The 24,729-nt window shown below is 43.6% G+C and overlaps 1 protein-coding gene across 1 annotated transcript in view; it reads right to left on the bottom strand.

Annotated features, from left to right (window-relative positions):
- Positions 1-24,729, bottom strand: part of LOC138246112 (ketosamine-3-kinase-like) — a 379,374-nt gene that overhangs the window by 203,985 nt on the left and 150,660 nt on the right. The window contains exon 3 of the mRNA XM_069200357.1: positions 13,311-13,402. Coding sequence (XP_069056458.1) covers positions 13,311-13,402 — 92 coding nt within the window. The remainder of the gene's footprint in view (positions 1-13,310; positions 13,403-24,729) is intronic.

Here is a 24,729-nt window from a genome sequence, read left to right as displayed (position 1 = left end):
CTATGTGTCAGACCTGACCTTGGTTTTGTTTGCCTAAAATCACACATTTTCTTCACACTTCTGTGAAAGAAACTTTGTGGATCTGAAGGGATCCCCAAATTTCCTACCACCCAGTGATACCACACTTCTCTTGGTAGAGACTTGCTACCCCACTACTACCAGGCATCCATAAAAAGTGAATGCAGAACTCGCCATTAGCACAGTCTGCTTTCACTTCTGTTTTGTTTTTACAGCAGCGTCCTCTGTTAAGTTCTTCCTTCTGTCCCGGCTTTGATTTCAGAATAGAAAATGTTTCTGGTGTTTTCACCAAAAACATTTTCTATTCCAGTACTGTAAATGACCTGTTGATATCCACTGCACTGTAAAGGGAGTGTTGTGGACATCAACATGTCGGCCACCGCACTCAAGCAAATGGAGCATTTGTAAAAATATAGGGTTTGAACTGTAACAGAGCTCTCACGTTTACCATTAAATGTATGAAGCATATCTAGCTCAGATTTTTTCCTTGCATTCTAGGATTTGTAGTACTGTTCATCTTATTATAAACTTGTCTTGTGATCCGTAAGTAGCAACGGAGAATCCTTTGATGGGTAAGTGCTGATTTATTAAAGATGGAGCTCTACAGCTGAAGCGCAGCTTCCCACAGCCAATCTTCTAAAAAACGGACATCCCTGGAATGCTGCAGCACTTGATGCATTATCAACATTCTACATTCTTATCACCTAAGTAACCATAAGCCCACGACACCCCCCCTCCCTTTATAAGAAAATAAATATACACTCATTTTAATCATGAAAATAATTAATTTATTAAGATAATCTCTTAAATATAAAGGTGGATTAAGAATTCTCCTACATCTCATTACATTGAACGTTGGATCAGAGATGTTGGACTCTTCGTGATCATTACCTCCATCATCTCTCTCAATACGATTCATTCTAACGGGATTGAATCCTTGAGTTGAGAGAAATATTTCTTCATCTGACAATAAGATGAAAGGGTTGTTACTGTCAAAGTTATCTTCACTGGATTTACACTCACCACCCTTCTGATATAAAGCTATCCTCCTGTTGTTCCAAACTTCTCCATTATTCAATACCACAGAAAATCGATTTACTCATGCAACTCTATACGGACCTTTGAATTTCATTAAACCTGTTCCCTTCTGTCCACATTTTAATTTGACCCAATCCCCAACTTGTGAGCTCTTGTACCCTACTTTTTTCTCTTTTTGATTAACCCTTTCCTCTTTTTGTCCTTTAGAGTGCTCAATAATTTATTTCATCCATGCAGGAACCAACTTTGCCCCAAGAAGCCTCCGCCTCATTAGTTCAAAAGGAGTTTTATTGGTAACCTCATGTGCAGTTTTTACGATAAGCCCAGACCATTTCTTCCAGTATTGTTCTGACATCCTGATGACTAGCTAAAGCCATTTCAATGGCACCCTTAACTAATCTATTGGCTCTTTCCACTAAGCCATTACGTTGTGGATTATAAAGAGCAGTTTGATTGTGTTTGATTCCTCTTGCCCTCAAAAATAAATTCATCTCATGAGATGTTAATTGTGTCCAATTGTCTGTTATAATCACCATTGGAACATCTTCTTCATTCATAATATTCTTCAACACTGAAATGGTAGCTTTAGTAGAAATTTCTTTCATGAATTTTATATGCACATCTACCACTACTATGGCATACCTTAAGTGCCCTACTAATTTATTCATAGGTCTAATGAAATCCATACCCAATGTATGCCAGGCTTTGCCTGGATCACTTATGTGACCCATATCTGCTTGAGTCCCTACTCTCAAATGTTTACCACTCTCCTTACACACACCACATTTTATTACCCAATCATCTACTTTGCTATCCATTCCTGGCGACTACCAGTTTGCTCTCAATCTTTTCTTTGTTTTAGATTCCCCCAGATGTCCTTCATGTGCTATTTATATTAACTTGGACCATAATCCCTGTGAAGGAACAAATCTTTCTCCCTTCATAGTCACATTATCACCGCACATTGACAAATCCTCTAGAACTTTAATATATGGCATGACACAAACCGCTACTGAGCGTTCTCTTCTACCACCTAATCAAATAATTTGTTTTACTTCTTTAAGTGTAGAATCCAGTTCCATTTCTTTAGCCCATTCCTGTACTGTGATAGCTGGTGCACCCTCATCGTTTACTATATCTTGAACTGAAGCAACAGCCCCCTCCCTCTCCATTTTCTGTACAGCTTGCTCATCCACAGCATGCCAATCCAAAGATAAACATGACAAACAATTGGCTTGGCAATTCTTCCGCCCCTGAATATATTGTAGAGTGTAACAATACTATTGAAGGCGAGCCGCTGATCTGGCTAATCTTGCTGAAACTTTGTCAGCTCCTCCTGGCAATAGTACTTTACCGAATGTTTGTGATCTGTTCTTATTAAAACTTTTGTTTCCCATAAGTATGTTCTAAAGTATTCTGCCCCCATGCAGCTGCAAGGGCCTCACGTTCAAAGACAGAAGAATTGCGCTCAGAAGCAGTGAGCGTCCGGGAAGCAAAGGCCACCGCTTTTTCTTGTTTCCCATGAATTTGTGAGAGTATTGTAATAGTGTACATACATCGTGAATTTATCATTAAATCAACTTTCTCTCCATTAATCACAAATTCAGCTTTTGGCCTTTCTCTTCTCCCTTTTTCTTTTCCACTAGTGCCCACACTAAGGGGGGCATTATGACCCCGGGGACGAGTGTTAATGTGGCGGTAGTACCGCCAACAGGTTGGCGGTACATACCACCACATTATGAGAATTGCGGGTTAGCTGCAGCCAACCCTCCACTTCTCCACTCATACCGACATGGCGGTATCAGCCGCCAGGCCGGAGATAACAATCTCCAGCCCGGCGGCTGGCATAGTACCACCGGTGGCATTTTGAGCCTGCCTACAACCATAGTTTTCGTGGCATTAGCAACGGCAAGAAAACCATGGTGGTAAGCCCTACAGGTGACAGGGAATTCCTTCCCTGTCACTGGTAGGCAGCTCCCCCACACCCCAACACACACCCGACTCCCCCACCCCATCTTAATCCAAACTCTCCCCGCACCCCCTCTGATCCTCTTACTCCCCTCTAACCCCCGTACAGGCAACACCTGCAGACACACACCATGCATACACCCAATCACTCACACTGGCATACACGCATTCATACATGCATACTTCCAGACATGCTCGCACACATTCTTACACACAATCACACTGACATGTAGACACGCACTCACTTCACCATTCTTACATGCATTCACTCACATGCATACACCCACCCAAACAACACAACACACACAGACGCATTCACACTCACACATTCCTGCACACAAACAGACACATACACAATCAACACTCACCAACCACCTCCCTTGTCGGAAGCCCAACTTACCTTGTTCTAGGAGGCCTTCCAGCAGGTAACGGGAAGGGGCGCTACTACCGCCAGCAGCGCCTGCAAGCAGAACACCGCCAGGCCGTATCACAGGTCATGATACAGCTGGCAGCGTTCAACTGGCGTAGCGATGCTGGTGGTAGCATCACCAGCTTACCACCGTCCGCCAGCATGATCACTGTCAGATTTCCGCCCTTCTTGTGGCGGAATTCCGGCAGTGATTATGATATGGCGGACAGTAGCTGCGGTGCTGGTATTTTGGCGGCCGTCACCATGGTGGTAGGTGGGTTGTACCGCCAATGACAAAATTAGGGCGTAAGTATCCTGTCTTCATGAGTATCAAGTGTTAACTCCTCCTGCAATGTAACTACTCTTTGTTTAGTAGTTTGTTACATACAGCAGCAACATTATCCTTCTTGCCACACTTCTTACACTCTTTGTTAATTGCCATACACTTATTATAATTTGCTGTTTGAAAACTACTACAATATCTATAACACTGCTTTGTAACTTGTTTCAATTTTAGATTTTTTTGTCCTGAATTCACTATCACACCTACATCTGATTCAGATTTAGTAGAGACTGCACTGCAATTAACTTTTTTTTTCCATCTCTTTCATACAAAATTCTGATTGTTCCACCACCTTTGCTATATCCACCGCATCTTTAAGTTATGGATTTTTAGCTGCCCAAAGTCTTTCTTAAATTTTCCTACCCATGCAATGAACAATCAATTGATCCCGAACTAACTCATCAGTCATAATTCCAAATTTGCACTTTATAGAAAGATCTCTCAATTTGGATACAAATTTGTCCATCGATTCTCCTTCCTTTTGAGGATACATGTAGAATTTGTATAGATTCATAACTAAATTTACTTCTTTGGCAAATCTACCTTCCAGGCATTTTTTAGATTCTTCATATACATCCTCTATCATAGCTCCATTAGTCTCAGTAACCATCTGTAAATATTTAAAAATATGTTGCCCTTCTTTGCCCAATGAATTCAAGAGTAACACTTTTTTCCTTGCTGCATGCATTTTGACCATCTAAAGCTTCAATATAATTTCAGACACATTAATCCAGTCCTCCCATTCTATTGGTAGAGGACCTGATTCATGTAAACATAAGGGAGGTGCTATTATAGCACTTACAATTGCATTGTAAATGTTTTGAAAGCTAAGTAAAAGATAATAAAGCAGTAAAGGTGTGGGTTTCACCGTTAACACTGTCTTGGTACATGCAGAGAAAATGGTGTGCGTGTCACCGTTAGTACCTGGAACCACAATTATCCCAATACAAAATGGCCACCACAGTACTAATTATGTAGTACAGATGTGCGTGTCACTGATAAAATTGTTGATGCACGCAAAGTAACACGCAAAGCAATTGGTGTCCGTATCACTGTAAATGCCAGAAATCAGAATTATCCCGATTTGAAATGCCCACCACGTCATGTTACATTACGTGACATATGTCACCTAGTGGCGTGCATCCCAGGGATGACGTCAACACGTTCTGTAACGGAGTGCGCACGGAGACGCTCGCAGTTCACTTGAAGAAAAACCAAATTAAACAAGTTACCACTTTATGATGAATAAATTATATATATTCGATTCTTAATGTCATAGAACAGTTCAGGAAGAGTCTGAACTTTCGGAACAACCACGCAGAACGGTCTCCTGTCGTCGCGTCAGTTCAAAGCTGGCTCTAAGCTGTAGATCCGAAGACTGGCAACTCATCGGCAAATTCTTGTGATCCGTGAGTAGAAACGGAGACTCCTTTGATGGGTAAGTGCTGATTTATTAAAACTGGAGTCTTCTCATCTGGCATCCCTGTAATGCTGAGACATTGATGCAATACAAACATTCTACATTCTTATCACCTAAGTAACCATAAGCCCACAACAACTTGGCACCACAAGTCCTAGATAGCAAAGGAAAAAAACTGGACTGGATGAACTATGCTCATGTGGAACAAAAACAAGTGTTGGCTTGTTGCACAGTAGCTTACTTATAATCAGCATAAGTTTTGTATGGCTGACTTTAGGATTCCTTGTATGTCTGACACATTAAGAGTGCATGGGTTGGTTCATATTAGCCCACAGCGCCCTGAATTTAGGAGTGTATTATTTTGATATTAAAAGTTTAGATTTGGCGCTCAAAAATCACATCATGCAACCTGTTAGCTAAAAAGCCAGGAGTGGCTTTTAGGATTCGGGATGAGGTAGCATTAAGAAGTATTAAGGATTTCAGGACCACCATGTCTCTGAGTGCTTTTAAAAAAAGCTATCTTTTTTCTTAGAAACGCATCACATTTTCATAATGCATTTCAAACGAAAAACATTAAACAGTTAAGTTGCATTCTTTAAGAGTAGGCAGTGGTCCCTGGGACCACTGCTTGCTCCTAATTTTTTTTTTTAGCATTCTTGATGGGGAATGGATTCCATGGGGACCCCTTCCTGTTTGCAAATGGTCACCACTATCTTTGAGAAGTCTGTAGAGAGTCAATGTTTTTCACCCATAATTCAGTTGCAAACCTTAATACATACCTCTATGATTCGGTATTTGGAAAGGATGCGTTAAACAACCCCTTTCAAATACCAATTAACAAACCGAAATGCAATTCTGTCACCACATTTTTGTGTTCGTACATCAAAAAACCTTTTTTGTGGTCGCAAAAGGCCCAATTAAAATAATCTGGCCATTAGCAACCTCAAAAAAGCTTTGTACATGTGACTTTTCTTAGAGGAGTAGTAGGGTACAGTTACATAAATTAAAGAATGCTTGTAACAAAAACAACTTCTAAAATTCAACATTTTTGGAACAGTCATAAGTGATGATGATGGGCATGATACCATGATATTATTACCTCAGCAAGTTCAACTCAAACTTTAATGTAATCAATATTTTAAAAGTCAACTTTGTTACATAAAACCAAGGAGGAGAGGACAGCTCATTCCTCTATACACATCCATGGCTGTGACAACTCCAAGAGCAGAAGGGTTCTGCCATGCTGGATTTCACTAAGAATAGTGAAGTATGGAATGGTTTGCAGAAAGGCAAACAAGATATGTCACAAAAAAGGGAGGGGTTGTCTCTGCAACTTCATGACAGTTGGTTTAAGGAGTGTCTAGAAGTTGCTCCCCACCACCTGGCTAGTGAGTTGTACAAAAGTAGTACCACACCCCCAGCTCATCAGAGCGCTTTCTGAAGAAAAAAAGTGAAGTGCACCTCCTGTTTGCAACCTGTATGGAGACCTAAGATTCTGGATCTGCCCCCACTTGCACCCAGGATTAAGCCTTGGATTCCAAGAGTCAGTTGGGTAACCTCCTGTGGAGCTACAGGGACACAAGAAGCTGCAAGAGGCCTTCTTCGTGGAGTGACCAGGTGACCAGCAATAACTGGACCTGGTCTCGAGTCTTCTAGGAGCCTTTACTGGTGCGAGTCCTGCTGGCCCGTAACTGCTGTCACTGAAGCCCTAGGAGCCTTAAAAGAGACCAAGAAGAACTACTTCTGAAAGTCTGAAAGGTTGGAGATTGTCAGATACAGCTTCCAGGCTTTTCTGCTGGAGGATTTTGAGCACCAAAAAGAGATGAGGGGCTAGATGAAAAAAGGTTTTGTGATTCGCAAACTGGTTACAATTTGGCTTTGTGTCTTAAAAAGTGGCTATTTGCGATGTATGAAAGACATTCGCAATACATTTTTTATGATGCAACAGTTTTGCGAATCACTATTTTTTGAGAATCAGTATTATAGAATCTATACACAAGCCATGGTCAGTTCCAGACACAGGCGACAGCAGCATATGCAGTGTAGGTCCTCTCCTGTTGAAGGTCAGGTAGCAAGTGAGTGCACAGCTAGAAAATGGCGGTCACGTCCGCAGCGGTGCATATCGTCACCGCCGGCATACATCACCATTGGCCACTGTACCCCATAGGGCCCAATGTTAACCAATGAGGAGTTGCACGGCGGTTCTCGACTGCCTCTCGCAACGGCGCACAACTTCAGTGGGATTACCTCATTTCCACCTGTCCATATAGGAACGGTGGACTCCATTACGGGGGCAGGCCATGGATCCTAACTTCGTTAAAATACACAAATACACCATTTGGACATCTCCATCAAAATACTGTTACAATCACAACATGCATTGAACTTTAGTGGTTGGAATGTTGAGATAATGAACAGCTGCTCATAATTTTACCCCATAGTTTGCAACCGCTGTGGATGAATAGGAGCTGGAGACATCCCCCGTGTACAGACCCCTGGTGGACTTGGCAACAATGGAGGACAGGCAAATTATCCTCACCTATAGACTTGACAGTGCCACAATCACTGAGCGGTGTGCCCAATTGGAGCCTGACCTAATCTCTGCTATCTGTCACCCCACCAAGATCCCCCTCTTGTGCAAGTGCTATCAGTGCTCCATTTCCTGGCAACTGGCTCCTTCCAAGTGACAGTGGGCTTGGCAGCAGGAATGTTTCAGCCAATGTTCTCAATAGTGCTGACCAGAGTATTGTCTGCCCTAATTAAACACATGTTCAGCTACATCGTTTTCCCCCAGGTGGAGGATTTGGCCACAGTGAAACCTGATTTCTATGCAATGGGACATATCCCCAACATTATTGGAGCTACTGATGGAACACATATTGCATTTGTCCCCCACCCGGCGAAATGAACAAGTGTTCAGAAATCAAAAGAGCTTTCACTCCATGAATGTGCAGGTGGGGTGCCTGGTGGACCAGTACATCTCCCACGTCAATGCAAAGTATCGTGGGTCTGTGCATGATAACTTTATCCTGAGGAATAGCAGCATCCCAAATGTGATGGCTCAACTCCAGAGGCACACAGTGTGGCTAATAGGTGAGCCATGGTTCCCACCCAGTATATGTTGGTGTATTGGTATGGTGTGGGCCTTAAGGGTTAGTGTGTGACTAACAGTTGTCCCTCAATATTTGCAGGTGACTCTGGTTAGCCCAACCTCCCCTGAACAAGAAGAATTATAGGGAGGACCTTTGGCCTTCCGAAGGCCAGGTTTCGTTGCTTCCATCTAACAGGTGGATCCCTGTGCTACTCACCCAAAAAGGTCTACCAGATCATCGTGGCATGCTGTATGTTGCACAACCTTGCCTTTCGTAGCAAGGTGCCTTTTCTGCAGGAGGAGGAGGCAGCAGCAGCAGCAGTGGACCCTTTGGACAGTGAAGATGAGGAGGCAGAGTATGAGGATGAGAACAACAGAAGTGCAATTATTCATCAATACTTCCAATGGCACACAGATAAGCCAGTGTAACTTCACATTTAATTGACAGTTTGTGTTTGAGATTGTCACTGGCAGGCTGTTTTTCCCACTTCTATGGCCACTCACTGTACCCTTTGGCACCTCTATTTGCAGATATTGGTGCCCCACTATGGCTCCTGGTGTGTTCACTGCAGCCAACTACAGGTCTTTCCTATGTATACATTACTGTACAGTTGAATTGCAATGTTTAAACCTTGATAAATGAATACATACTTAAATCATTTGACATACTCCATACTTGTATTTTTTTCAAAGGGTGTTTATTTAAGTGCTAAGAAGTAGAGGGGGAAGTGCAGTGGGCTGGGGTGATGACGGAGGAACGTCCAGGATAGAGTCCAGTCTATTTGTATCCCAGGTGCATTGTCCAAGGGGGCATAGGAAGGGGAGCAATGGCAGTTCAAGGTGGACAGGGTGACAGAGTGGGACACAAGGATGACAATCAGGAGAGTCTAATTTCCTGGCGGGGGTCTTGGCAATAGTCTCTGGCTTCTGCCTGGATCACAGGGAACTTTTGTGGGGTTCTCCTTCTGCAGGGGGAGAGGTACTGGTGGCTTGTTGGTCCTGTGGCGGGGCCTCCTGTCCACTAGCGGCAGCGGAGGTGGAGGGCTGTTCATTAGTTTGGCTAGTGTCTGGGGCCTGGTGGTGTGCCACTGCCTCCTTCATAGTGTTGGCCATGTCAGCCAGCACCTCTGCATTGGAGACCAGGGTGATGTTGATGTCCTTCAAGTCCTCCCTGATCCCCAGGTGCTGTCCCTCCTGCAGCCGCATGTTCTCCTGCAACTTGTCCAGTATCTGGCCCAGTGTATCCTGGGAATGTTGGTATGCTCCCAGGATTGCAGTGAGTGCCTCCTGGAGAGTTGGTTCCCTGGGCCTGTCCCCCCCCCGGTCGCACAGCAGTCCTCCCAGCATCCCTGTTGTCCTGTGCCTCTGTCTCCTGAACCGTGTGCCCACTGCCACTGACCCCAGGTCCTTGATCGTCCTGTGTTTGTGGGGTAGCCAGGGGTCCCTGTAGTTGTGGGCACACTGCTGATTGACGTGTCCTGGGGACAGAGGTATGGGCCCGCTGGGTGGGTCCTGTAGTGGTGTTTCCTGAGAGGGGAGGCTATGTGGTGGTGTGAGACTGAGCCTGGGTAACCAACTGTCCTGAGATCCCTGATGGGCCAGGTTGGGCATCTAGATCCAGGCGATCAGAGCTGCTGTCATCACTGTGGGCCTCTTCAGTGGGGGGACTGAATGTTGCTGGCACCTCTTCTCCGGTGACATTGGCTGGGATACCTGTGGAGATGTAATTGCAGTGTTATTGTTTCTGCATGTGACATATTTTGCATGGGTGTGTTGCCCTCTATGGTTGTTATTGCCCTGGCAGATTTGCCTTGTGTGTTATTTGGTGGGCTAGGTGATTCCCTCCAGTGTGCATGCAGTGGTGATAGGTGTCCATGCAGGTCTGTGAGGGGTGTCCATGCATTGGTGTTGCATGCAGGGCTTGATGTTGGGATGAGTGGGATGTGATGGTGGGGTATGTGGGAGGTGGTGGAGAGATGGGAGTGAGGGTAAGGGTGGGGGTTTGTGATGGCATGCAGGTAGGGGGGGGGGGTGATAGTAATAGAGATTTAACTTACTAGAGTCCAGTCCTCCTCCTACTCCTGCCAGGCCCTCAGGATTCATGATTGCCAAGACTTGCTCCTACCATGTTGTAAGTTGTGGGGGAGGAAGTGGGGGGTCCACCGCCAGTCCTCTGTACTGCGAGCTGGTGCCTTGCTGCGACGGAACTCACCATCCCCCGTAGGTCATTCCACCTCTTACTGATGTCATCCCTTGTTCTGGGGTTCTGTCCCATTGGGTTGACCCTAGGCCACGATTCTCCGCCATAGCTCCATCTTCCTAGCAATGGATGTCTGTTGCACCTGTGATCCGAATAGCTGTGGCCCTACCCTGAAGACTCCCTTCACCATGACCCTTAGCTCCTCCTCTGAGAACCTGGGGTGTTGTTGTGGTGCCATGGGTGTAGTGTGAGTGGTGTGGGTGAGGGTGTGTGGGGTGATGTGTTGGGGTGTGTGATGTAAGGTGCATGGGTGGTATATAGGTGATGGTGTTATGTGGCTCCGGTTGTGTGGGTGCTCTTGCTGTATCTCTCTGGTGGCAATGCTTTGTAGTCGTAAAGGGTTGCGGGTACTGTGTGTGTGTGTTTTATAGTGGTGTGGGTGTGGTGTGTGTATGGGTGTCAGGTGTGTGTAGTTTGAATTGACCAATGTGGTGTAGTTTTGTAGGTGTGTGTGTATTTTGAGCTCAGCAGTATGTACCGCCAATGGTTTACCGCCATTGTATGTCCACCGCGGTGATTCGTGGGTCATAATGTGATGGGCGTTGTTCTGTTGGCGTAACAGTGTGGGTTTTGCTACCATCAGTTTATCACTGACCTTTGGGCTGGCGGACTTGTGTGTATGGCTGTATAGTGACGGATTGGTATGTATGTGTGATAATATGGTTGGCGGTTATCCACCGCAGTGGCATTATGTTAGCAGCAGTCTGCATGGTGGTAAGTGGGATTTATCACCAATGTCATAATTAGGGCCTTAGTGTCCTGTTATGTCTGGGCAAAAAAGGTGATAGTAGTCGATATGGGTATCAAAACAGATTATGGGGCCCAGCATGTGGATATTCTACTGACTGCAAACACCATGTCTATTTACAAAAATGATTACTGCAGGAGAACTTTTCAATCCTTCCTTAAAGTGGCTCTCAAATCCTATAAGGACCATGCTATAGCACCTACAATCTGACATTATGTCCTTACTACTTTGGCTTTTTATTTCTGTTCACTGCACGTTAAAATATTCAATGCATGTGTTTGACCAAAACATTCCTTTGATAGGGGCCACACAACCCAGGCCCCACTAAATCTTCTGATGGGCTTGAAGAGCTACACTTCCCTGCACTTTATACCCACTCTGTCTATCTATCTATCTATCTATCTATCTATCTATTCACTGAAAAAACAAAGGTTATAGGGACATTATAGTTAGGAACTAGAGTTTAATAAAAACCCTTAATCCACTAAAAAGCCAAAGGTTACAGGGATGTTATAATTCTGTTCAGATTCAGCAGTTATAGTTATCTCAAGAAACTATAACTGTGTGTGCTGTGACTGGGTGTGGTAGTTGTTTTGTAGGTCTGTGAGTAGGTGTGTGATTGTGTGTGTGCCTTGGTGTATGAGTGGCTGTGTGGGTGTGTGAGTGGCTGTATGGGTGTGTGAGTGGTTGTGTGGGTGTATTAGTGAGTGTATGCGGGTGTGTGTGAGTGAGTGTGTGATTGGGTCTGTAAGTGGCTGTATGTTTTTTTTTAAATTGGGGTCTGAATTCACAAATCTGTTGCAGATTTACAGAGAGCCACACCCAGTGCCAAAACATTTTTGGGCATTTTGTTTGCCCACAAGAGTTCCTGTCATCAGTCCCATGAGGTCAGGGTACCACTTCCCTGACTCCTTCTGCCACTTTAAAATTGTATTCCTCCCCTCCCCCCAACAGGACTGAGTTCAAATGCACAAAATGGCAGCCGCAACTTTCCTCTCAGGTTGTGACCAGCCAATCACTGCATTGCTGGTGGAACGTGGATCCACGAATCCACTGTGGTGGATTCACATCTCTAGATATACATAACCATTTTTTCCTTAATAACTCCAAAACTACTGAATAGATTTACACCAAATCACAAAAAGAGATATTTTGGGACCAAGATCTAGCTTTCTGCTAAATTTGTTTTCAATTGTGTTCAGAAAGTTATGCAATGCATGCATTGCACCACTTTGTAAATATGGCACAGCATTTTTGTGACACTATCGCCACATTAGCATAAAAAAATGATGTTAATATGGCGATCGTTGGCGCCAGGCCCTTCTTAAATTTAGGCCACAGTTTAAACAAACAAAACCACAGAAATTCACCAGCCCTGCCTCCACCGTCCTTCACCTCACTGTTTGAGTCTCCACCCTCCAGTCACAGTAATGCAGGCAATACACTTCCACTGTCTACAGAAGTTGCATCTACCCTTCATTTTGTGCCAGGCTAAGTCAGGGAACATGCAAAATGGACCCCACTAGTTCCAATACTCAGACTTCCACCACTCATAGAGTCCTATGTGCTCCAGCTCCATCGCATGCACACGCACTCGACTCGCACCCCTGATTTTAGTGCAAAGATCTTCTGTTCATATATGAGAGGGGTCAGTAGACTGCACTCACCTTTGACACAAAAAAGGTCTGATCATACTAATGATTCACAAAACTCGGTTAATTGCCACCACCACTTTATGTGACAACCATGGGCATAGACAGTAGTCCTATGCCAGCTATGAGGGCATACTTGGTGCAACCCACAAAGTTAAAGAACAAGATCTGGACCTTGCATTACCATAGACAGGCCAAAGCCTCTGCTTGTACACTTGATTAGCATGAGTTCAGGGCCAAACAAAAAGTCAGGATACCAGATTCACTTGCAGTCTGGCACTCAGTACAGGGGCACATACCCGTATGCAATGCAGTAGACATTCCCATTTCAACAGTGTGTGACTGAGAGCAAGAATACCCTACCAATTGTGTTTCCCTCTTTCTTCAACTTCTCTCCAAGTTTCTGGTTGTGCAGGTGTAGGTCAGCAATCTGTTCTCCAAGCATTGATGATTGCCTGTGAGAATGACATAAATGTATAATTATGTTACCTTGGTGCCTTAACCCCATACTCATAATCAGTACAATGATTAAAAAAAGCTATTCTTTTATTACGAAGGAAGACACCTTTATTACGCTCGTGATGAGAGGAAAACAATCACAAGACATCAAATAAGTGATGCATGGTAACCATCCTAACACTAGGTGAGATGTCCTTGAGCCGCAATTGAATTGTGAAATAATTTTGTGGCAGTGTGGTGGAGCAGTTTGGCAGTGCAGCTTGCCCAGTAGGCGAGCGGTTGTGGGAAACTCATTGAACCACTTTTTTGCATGGCTGATTAAAATAATTTGGTGACAATATAGTTGAACAATTTGACAGCGCATTTTTGGAATGATTTCATAGCACATTTTTGCATGGCAGACGAGCGGTGGGGTGAAACTCAATGGAGTATCAAAGTAATAGTGCATTATTGCAATAAGAATTTAAATGTAAATACTGCAGTTTGCTCGAGCTAGGTATATGCCGCATTCACACAATCGGCTTCTTGGAATCTCCTTTTCTTACTTGCTCCATTTTCACCATGATCCTCCACCGTGAGCTTCACTCGAACCTCAGCAGCAGCATGAATGTTAGGAAAACAAGTGGAACTTGCCATAGAAACAAACGGTATTTATAACGTCAGTCGGTCATATTTTGGGGAAAAAATCACAGTATCTACAGCAATCTCAGAAAACAAGGAGACATTGACATGAGGAAGTTTTTCCGGTAATATGTGTGACTGTACTTGTATTAATAAGTACAGTGGTGCTTATGGTGTTTATTTATTATACCTGCTTGTCAACTATGAATCAGGGACAAGCACACTAGTACGTCAGTGGTGCCTAGGGTGACTCAATGACAGGCACAATAACACTTTCTGCCTTTTACTGTAACCCATTGAAAGGCACACTAATATTGCTTGGATCGGTGACAGGCACACCTATAGTGCCTGAGGATAGAGTGATAACAGACAGTGTGTAACAGAGGTACTTTCTTAATGGAAAAAAGTATTGATCAACTTTGAGTTCTTAGTGGTCAAGTGCCAATTTTAAAATGCAGAATGTGGCAACTCAACCATTTTTTTTTTTACATCTCCTGGCGAACCTAATATAAAATGGAACAAGTGGAAAAGAGTTTTTGAATGATATGCAAGGGTATGTGGCACCTCATTGAGTTCAGAGCGTAAAGCAGCTTTATTATTACATTGTTTGGGAGCAGAGGGGCAAGAGGTGTTTGATCTTCTCCCTGATGTTCCTGATAGTGATGCTATTAATTTGGATGAATATGAGTTGTGTATTAAAAAATTGGATCTATACTACCGAAAGTCAGTACCATCTTTGAAAGGTATAATTTTGGTCACAGAACACAAAGGGATGGAGAATCTGTTGAGGAGTATGTTACAGAGCTAAGGAAGTTAGCATTGTCATGTAAGTTTTCAGGAACTGCAGATGAAAGAATAAGGGACCAATTCATGCTTGGTTGCAGTATGGATAAAGTACGGGATGAGTTGTGGTTAAGGGGCGATCCCTCAGTAGACGAAGTTGTAGTAATTGAACCTTCTATGAAATGCATGGATGTTATAAAAAATGAGTCAGAACAGGATTTAAGTGTAAATAAAAAATATTGCACAAAACAGTAAGGTTAATGATGATGTGAAACAAAGTGATATGAATAAGGATGGAAAATCCAAAGGTTGGGAGAGAAGGAGTGGAATGGAAAAGAGATGTTTCAGGTTTGGAAATAAAAACCATTTGGCACTTTTCAAAGAGTGCACTGCGATCAAAGCAGTGTGAATAAAATATGGAAAAAGGAGCCATTTCCAGAGTGAATGTAGAAGAAAGAATAGTAAGGTTAAAGATATTGATATAAAGCAGGAAGAAGACAATAGTGAAACAGATTGTGGACAAATAGTATTACAGGTATCTGAAGAAAGGCAAACTTCACCAATAGATGAATCTAGGTTGAAGGAGAAACTATGCATGTACTGTTTGATTTGGGGGTAAACATAGCACTGATCTCTCAGATGTTTTTTATGGAGAAGCTACAAATTTTTTTTATTAAAAAAACAGACCTCAAAGCGTATGCATAAGGAGGTGAACCAATACAACTCGAAGGTTATTTTGAAGGTATGATCGAATATAGTAAGAGATTGATTGTGGGAAAGGTGTATGTGTCCTCACAAGGAGATAGTATACTTAGTTGGTTTCATCAGAGGGATTTGGGTGTGATGCTAGACCCTAACAGTGATCCTCCCATTATTTTATAGGATTTAAATACAAGAGTGCAGGAAGTGAGTCATGATCTGGAGTATGAAAGGTTTAAAATGGAGATTATGAAGGAATTTCCTAAGGTGTTTGAAGATAGAATAGGATGTTTGAAGGAGTATGTGCATAGGATTAGGATAGTGAGAGGAGTAAGACCAGTACAAGGAACAGTATCGGTCAGGGATGATATGGAAAAAGAGCTGATTAGGTTAAAGAAAGATGATGTGATAGAAGAAATAGAGGGAACTGAGTGGTTGGCTCCTGTGGTGGCAGCTAGAAAACGCAACAGCGATTTAAGGCTCTGTGTGGACTCAAGAGAATTGAATAAGTGTGTGATAATAGATAAATATCCCATTCCTAAGATCACAGACATGTTGATGCTGTTGGGGGGAGCTAAAGTCTTTTCATCTATTGACTTGAGATTTGCTTATCATCAGATTGAATTGAGTGAAGAATCAAAAGATCTAAGACCATTCGTAACACCGTTTGAGACATTCAAGTACAAGAGGATGCCCTTTGGGCTGGTGTCAGCGGCATCCGTTTTTCAGAGAGCAATAGAAAGAGTGCTGAAAGGGGTAGGAGGTATTACAATTTATCAGGATGAGGTTTTGATTTTTGGAAAGAGTGTGGATGAATGTGATAGAAGGGTGAGGGAAGTGTTGAGTAAGTTAAGGGAGATGAATCTCACTATTAAATGCACATTGAGTATTTGGGTCATGAAATTACCGAAACAGGTCTTAGGCCTGAAACTAGTTTGGTGATGGCTATTAAAGACCTGGCCTCACCCAACAACAAAGAAGAGCTACAACATTTTTTGGGAATGGCGTAATATTACAATATGTTTGTGCCAAAATTTGAGACGAAAAGTGAAAGGATGAGAGAAGTATTAAAGAGAGGTAAGGAGTTTGTCTGGGATCGGAATTGTGAAGAAGAATTTGAAGGATTAAAAAGAGATTTGGATAAAGCTCCTGATCTGAAAAGTTTTGATCCTAGTGAGAGGTCAATTTTAAAAACAGTTACAAGTACGAAGGAGTTAGGAGCTGTATTAATGCAAGGTGATGGCCAAAAGGAAAAAATGATAATGTTTGCTTGTCATAGTTTAAAGGGCGCTGAGACAAGATATTCTGTTATTGAAAAAGAGGCATTAGCCATATATTGGAGGATAATGAAAATGAAGATGTTTCTCTGGAGTAAAGAATTTGTAATTAAGACAGATCAGAAACCGTTAAGGTACATTTTTCACAAAAAGGTATGGATTCAGTGTCAAGTAGAATAAATAAATGGGTAGTGCACTCCAAGAGTATAGATTTGAAGTGGTATATATCCCAGGGACAAAAAATATGGTTGCGGGTTCGTTATCTAGGTTGGTTTCAGAGAAAGAGGTAACAAGTAAAGAAGAAGATAAAAGACATAGACATTCATGTGTGTGAGACAGAATGGTCAGTATTTTTTGGAGGAACAGTGGCGCACAGCAAACAGTACTGATGAAGTGTTGAAAGATGTGGTTAATCGAGTAAAATATGGTCGGGTAAGAAAGTTGATTTGAGAGAAAAAAACTAGAAAATACTGGGAAGTACTGGGAAGTGAGAGAGGAACTAGCAGAAAATCAAGGTTTATTATGTAGAGGAACAGTTTCACCGGGAGTAATGCGCGAAGAGCTGATTAAGATGGCGCATGAAATATACTCTAGGATATAGAAAACTAAGGAATGATTGCATATGGTTTATTGGTGGCCAGGCTAGATGTACAGGTGGAAAGAAATGTAAGAGATTGCACACAATGTATGGTGAGTGAATAGGGATTCAAACCAAGCACCCAACCAATGGTGATAAGGGAGTTACTGGATTGACCCTGAAAAGAAGTAGCATTAGACATTTTTGGTCCCATTCATTTTAAAGGTGGAGCAATGTATGTGTTGGCACTATTAGACATGTATTCAAAGTGATCAGAAATGGAAGTAATTAGTGGTATTTAAAGAAAACGTGATTGCATTTTTGAAAGAGTTCGCCACATGTACTTTACTGACTGACAATGGATGTGCAGCTCACGCTGAAAGAAGTAGAAGAATGTTTGGTGAAATATGGAATTAATAACAAGAAGAGTGCTTTATATCATCCCGAATGTAATGGGATGGTTGAACAATTCAATAGAGTTCTCTAGGAGACTATGCAAATGTCCAGAGGGTATGGGTTAGACTGGAAGGAGGAGGTGTGTAGGAAAGTAGAGATTTATTGATTGACACCACACACAGTGACTGGAAAAACTTCATTTGAGTTGCTTAGAGGCAGGAAACTGAACAGTATGATGCCCGTAGCTTGAGTGAATGTTAAGTGTGATGGAAGTGAAAAAGGAAGGGAAGAATGGAGAAAGAAATATTTGGAGGAACTGGAAGAGGAAATGGTGGTTTGATGAAAAAGTGGGTGAAAGTTCCTAAAGTGAAAGTAGGGGATTGGGTATGGGTCAAAAAACCAGGAAATGATTGGAGTGGAAAGTTTGGTGATCCTGTTAAAGTGGTAAAATCATTCAGAAATGCTGTGAAAACTGCTGACTCAAGAATATGGAATTTGAATAGAGTTGTGGTGGTGAAGAGTAAAGAAGAGGGTGAGAGTGTTGCAAAAGAGAGTGAGCCTAGCAGTGAGAATAAAATGAGAAAGTGAAGTCAAAGAGTTGTGAAGACACCATCATATTTGGAGAGCTATAAAAGGGATTAAAAACAATGGAATGCAAATCTGTAAATGTAGAGCTGTAAGTGAAGTTTGTTGTATTTTGTTTGGTGTATGCAGATGTTTATAAATATACTAGCATGCTTGTACAGCATTTTAATGAACAGATAATTTGTAAAGTAGTTAGTTCAATGATAGTAAGTTTTGTAACCGGAATGTATATTTGTTAAGGGTAAGCAATTTAGGACACTGTGTTACATCAACCATATGTTTTTTTTTAATAGTATAAAAGGGAGGTCTGTAGTATTATTGGAATGTGTTGATGTCATGGAGCTAGATGATATTAGATGGCATGGAGCCATGACAACAGCCTTGAGGAGTTGAAAAAGACGAGGTGTGGATTTCAAAAAGAAGTTTGAAGGGAACTTGAAGCAAGTGGCTCGGATGGTTCGGATATTCCTGTCTTGTGAATAAATATGAAGAAACGAAGTTCCTGTCAATGACCTTTTATTAAGAAAACACCTTTATTACACAAGCCACATCTCACAGTACTAAACAGTGAGAAAATTTGACTTTTAATGTATGTAGGGGAGCAATTCTAGTCATTCTTACAAGTCCAAATTCAGAGAGAATCCATAAGAAAAATGTTTTCTCAGTCATAGAAAGTCTAGAGAACATTTGTGGTTGGCATTGCAAAGGTGTCTAATGGAAAGAATTGCATTATGTAAGATGATTATTGTACCCAAACTCTTGTATATATGAAAATAAATCTTCATTTGCACTGAGGAGGTTGTTGATCATTGAGGATGTCTGACTTTAGCCAACGCAAACCTTGCCAGGCGGATTTCTAATTCTAATTATGTTGCACATAAGAGAATTTAAAAAAGTAAAATAGTATAATGTGAATTAAAGGTATGTGAATGGTAGATGAATGTCAAGTTGAGTTACAAGTATGGAAGGTAAATGTGTTAAATCTTTATTAATTGATTTTGACCACACATGAAATCAGCACAGTAATACAACTAACGTTATAAATGTTTTGTTTTTCGTAGAAAAATATGTTTTAAACAAATGACAAACAAAAGATTGTGGTTGTATCAAAAGCACATTTCTAGCATGTTCATATATCTGCAAATGTGACAAAAACTAGTGATAACTATGTCTAAGCAAAAAAATTCATGATATTTTAATTTTTCTATTTGAACGTAAAGTTATTAGGTGTTACTAAAACATAGAGCTGCTGGAAACTTAGTGGCTACAAAAACACTTTACAGTAAATCTTAACAAATGATCAACAGGCTCCCAAGCTGAGCCCTGTTTCATGATATTCTGACGCTGTGCAACAAGCTTTTGAGATCAGCCACATTTATTTTTTATTCAGGTGTTGCACGACAAGTTTTTACGGACTCAGCCATGTTTAATTTCTATCCTGACGCTGGTCAACAAGTTGCCTGGTTAAACTCTGTTTAGTATTCACGTTAGCAGTCAAACTTCCTATGTCAGGCCATAGGTCACAGAGGAGCCTCGCACCAGGCATATCAGACAAGAAGGGCATGATCTAGGCACCAGCGCAAAATGAAGGTTGTTGTGTATTTGGCTGCACTTATTTGCAATTAATGGGTGTCTGCTAATCCACAGATTTTGACCGAGAGAGTAGGCTAGCTCTCTAGACAGAACAGGACAGAACAATAAGACCTTATTGTTCTGAAACAGGTATGCAAAGACAAAAAAACCTTTAAAACTCAGAATTAGGCAGTTTATTTTCTAATCCACTGGAACTAGCATAGTGCAGGGAAATAGCACATGTTACAATTTATCCTGTTATTTGAAATAATTATAAATTGCTTTGTTGTATTATTGTTTCTTTTCTGTGTGGTTACCATTCGTATTTTATAAATTAGATTATGATTTTAAAATAAACATTTTAAATGCACATTCTGTTTCCTAGTGCATTTTGATGAGTTATTCCTTTACAAAAGAGTGTATGAGTGTCCACTAATTGCCTGTGACCCATCTTATAAAACTGATTTTTACAAAAAACCCTTCTTACACAAACATTGCTCAGTGGGTTGTGTATTGGTTACAGTCAAACTGGTTTTCTGCTTCATGCTGGCACATTGACTGAGTCCTTAGGGCCAGGGAGTCAGAAATCTCCACCTGTGACTCTAAAGGGACCTACAGAACATATTGTTTTGGTTCCTGGCCGCGTCACAGTATAACCTAAATCTTTCAGTAGGTGTGAATGACACACTGAAAAAAACAATTATTAGTTTTGCTGAGACACCTGTTGTCATATTGGTTATCGTTTTTAACAAAGGGGCACATATTTGCTGTAGGTTTGTCAAGCTAAATTATTCCCAATTTGCGATTTCAAGATTTTAAAAATCATGTTTATGAATCTGTTTGTTGAAAATGGCACAGGCAGCTTCTGTTGCAATAAAGGCTAATTTCAGAGCACCACTCACACAACATCTACTTAATAGGGGGGTTCCCAACACAGATGGTGCGGTGCCATTTGTTGTAAATACACAAGCTGCACATACATTTGACATATTTTACTCATGGGTGGAGTTTGAGGCTGAGGCTATAGATCCCAATTTGTAGATCTTTCATACACTAAGATCTGCACCACAGCAACAAAATGATTATTCCTACTGGCATTGGAAGTGCCTTTGAATTATCAGGAACACTAGTCGTGGTTTTGCGGTCATCTACCCCACGTGCATATGAATGTCAGAATGGGTCCCCTAAATAATGACAAGGCTGCCTGGCCTATACTGGCTTGGTACACACCATATCATGATGCAGGAGATCTTCCAGCTTCAGAAGTAGTCCGGCTATCCAATCAAATAGTAAATGTTAATAGGCAACATAGACTATGGGGGTCATTCTGACCTCGGCGGTAAAAGGCGCTTACCGCCGGTCAGAAGACCGCTATAACACCGCCGCGGGCGTGGTAAACCGCCACGGTCATTCTGACCCGCAACTGGCAAACCGCCAAAAACCGCCAAAAACCCGACATCCACAAAAGTCTGTCTCACCAAAGGCCAGCGTAAAACTGGCGATGACCAAACCTCCACCGTCACGCCAACAGAAATACGCCCATTCCATTCCGACCCATGAATCCACGCGGCGGTCTTTCAACCGCGGTATTCCATTGGCGGTACACACCGCCGCGGTCAAAATACACACACATATTCAAAACACAGCCACATTGGACAATTTAAAATACACACACCTGATACACATACACACAACACTCCCACACACCCAATACAATATAAAACACACACCCACAAACCCTTACGACCAAAAAAAACGACAGAAAGCCAGAGAGAGACAGCACAGAATAGAGAACACCATCACACAGAGGCAAACCACACCATCACCCACACAATATCCACGCACAAAACACCACACATCACCACACTCACCACACTCTACAACACATACACCACCCCACACCTCATCCACACCACCCCATGGCACCCCAAAGACACCCCCGGTTTTCAGATGCTGAACTCCGGGTCATGGTGGAGGAAATAGTTCGGGTAGAGCCCCAGCTCTTCGGGACACAGGTGCAGCACACCACCATTGCCAGGAAGATGGAGCTATGGCAAAGAATAGTGGACAGGGTCAACGCTGTGGGACAGCATCCACGAAATTGGGACGACATCAGGAAGCGCTGGAACGACCTACGGGGGAAGGTGCGTTCCATGGTATCAAGGCACAACATCGCGGTGCAGAAGACTGCGATGGACCCACACCTACTCCCCCAGAATTTACAGCATGGGAGGAGCAAGTCTTGAACATCCTGCATCCTGAAGGCCTCGCAGGAGTAGCTGGAGGAATGGCCTCTGGTAAGTCTCATCTTCACTACTTCATCCCCCTCACCCCACCTGCATCCCAAATCATACCCCCACCCCCATCACCCCAAATCCTTGCAAATGGCTCACCATCACAACCCACCCATCCCAACACCTAGCCCTGCATGCGTCCACAAAGAATGGACACCCATCACCAAAGCATGCCCACTGCACATACACATCTCCCCCACAAGCCACCCCCACAAAAGCCCCCATACAGGAATGCCAGCCCTGGGGTACACGGCACCCACCCAGTGTACGATATGGCACACACTAAAGCAATAACCATACTTCTATACCCCTGCAGGACCCAAACGCCACCACACCACCCAGGAGGGTCCTGAAATGTCCATCCCACCCCCAGAAGAGGCCACCAGTGATGACAGCAGCTCTGTCTCCCTGGACCCAGATGACCAGCCCGGCCCATCGGGGACCTCGGGACAGTCGGTTCCCCTCACACAGCCACAGGCCACAGCAGTCCTAACCCCCTCTGGGAACACCAGCACAGCTCCCACCCAGCGGGCCCATGCCTCTGTCTCCAGGACACGTCAATCAGCGGTGTGTCCACCACTACAGGGCACCCAGGGTAACCCACCACCCCAACAACAACAGGGACCTGGGGGCAGTGGTAGTGGGCACACGGTCCAGGGGACAGAGGCCCAGGGAAACAGGGGAACTGGGAGGGCTGCTGTGCGACAGGGGGGGACAGGCCCAGGGAACCCACTCTCCACAAGGCCCTCTCCTCCATCATGGGAGCATACCACCACTCCCAGGAGACGATGGCGACGGTACTGGCCAGGTTCCAGGAGATCCAGGTCATGCAGGAGCAACAGTACATGGGGTTCAGGGAAGAACTCCGAAGCATCAGTTCCGCAATGGGCACCATCGTCGGGGCACTCAACCAGATTGTCACTACATTGCGGGACCATGTGGCACCACAAAGGGCCCCTGTCACTAGCATGGACCAAGAACAGGCTACCACCTCCGCCGGCGCTAGTGGACAGGGGGCCCCCACACAACAACAGGCCACCAGAACCCCACCCCCTGCAGAAGAAGAACCACCCCACAAGCGGGGCCTGAGATCTCGAAAGAAGACAGAGTAGGATGCCAAGACACCCGCCAGCAAAGGATACCCTCTGATGTCATCCCACTGTCCCACATTGTCACCCTGTCCAACCTTAAACTGCCCCTGCTCCATCCTTCCACAGGCATATGGACAATGCACCTGTGAGACTGAAAATCTGGACTCTGCCATGGACATTCCTCCACCATCACCCATCACTGATTTTCAACCATGTTCCTAAATTCAACACTTTAATAAAATCACTTATTGCACAAAAATAATCAGGAGTCTGCCTGTATTGTGAACAAATGTATTAGACCTTACGCTGCCAAAATGTCCAGTTACATAGTGATGAGAACATACCACTGTCACACAGCTGTAGTCCATGGGGAAACAAAGCAGAGGTCACACAGTGGGGCCCACATCTCTGACATTTGAAGGGAAAGTCACAACTCAGTTAACATACACTGGGGGAATAGGCCAGACAGTAGAGAGGCAGGAGACTGTAAGTAATTGTAAAATGCCGGTGTTGATTCTTACCTGTGTGTTATTGAAAATACTGTAGTATCACTCTGTCCCTGTTGTCTGTGTCGTCCCCGTCGTCTTCCTCCTCTTCACTCTCCACAGGTTCCACCGCTGCTACAACACCTCCATCTGGACCATCCTCCTGCAGGAAAGGCACCTGGCGTTGCAAAGCCAGCTTGTGAAGCATACAGCAGGCCACGATGATATGACACACCTTCTTCGGTGAGTACATTAGGGATCCACCTGTCATATGCAGGCACCAAAACCTGGCCTTCAGGAGGCCGAAGGTCCGCTCGATCACCCTCCTAGTACGCCCATGGGCATCATTGTACCGTTCCTCTGCCCTGGTCCGGGGATTCCTCACTGGGGTCAGTAGCCAGGACAGGTTGGGGTAACCAGAGTCACCAATTAGCCACACACGGTGTCTCTGTAGCTGTTCCATCACATAAGGGATGCTGCTATTTCGCATGATGTACGCGTCATGCACTGACCCAGGGAACTTGGCATTTATATGGGAGATGTACTGGTCAGCCAAACAGACCACCTGGACATTCATCGAATGATAACTTTTTCTGTTCCTGTACACCTGTTCACTTTCTCTGGGGAGAACCAAAGCCACATGTGTCCCATCAATGGCACCAATGATGTTGGGAATATGTCCAAGGGCATAGAAATCACCCTTCACTGTAGCCAAATCGCCCACCTCAGGGAAAACAATGTAGCTCCGCATGTATTTCATCAGGGCAGACAACACTCTGGACAACACCTTTGAAAACATAGGCTGAGACATCCCTGATGAAATGGCCACGGTAGATTGGAATGACCCACTTGCCAAAAAATGGAGTACTGACAGCACCTGCACTAGAGGGGGGATCCCTGTGGGTTGGCGGATGGGTGACATCAGGTCTGGCTCCAGCTGGGC

This window comes from Pleurodeles waltl, chromosome 7 (genome assembly GCF_031143425.1).
Source record: "Pleurodeles waltl isolate 20211129_DDA chromosome 7, aPleWal1.hap1.20221129, whole genome shotgun sequence".
Lineage (NCBI taxonomy): Eukaryota > Metazoa > Chordata > Amphibia > Caudata > Salamandridae > Pleurodeles > Pleurodeles waltl.
The sequence above is the reverse complement of the archived record's forward strand: the minus strand, read 5'-3'. Positions and strand labels throughout refer to the sequence as shown.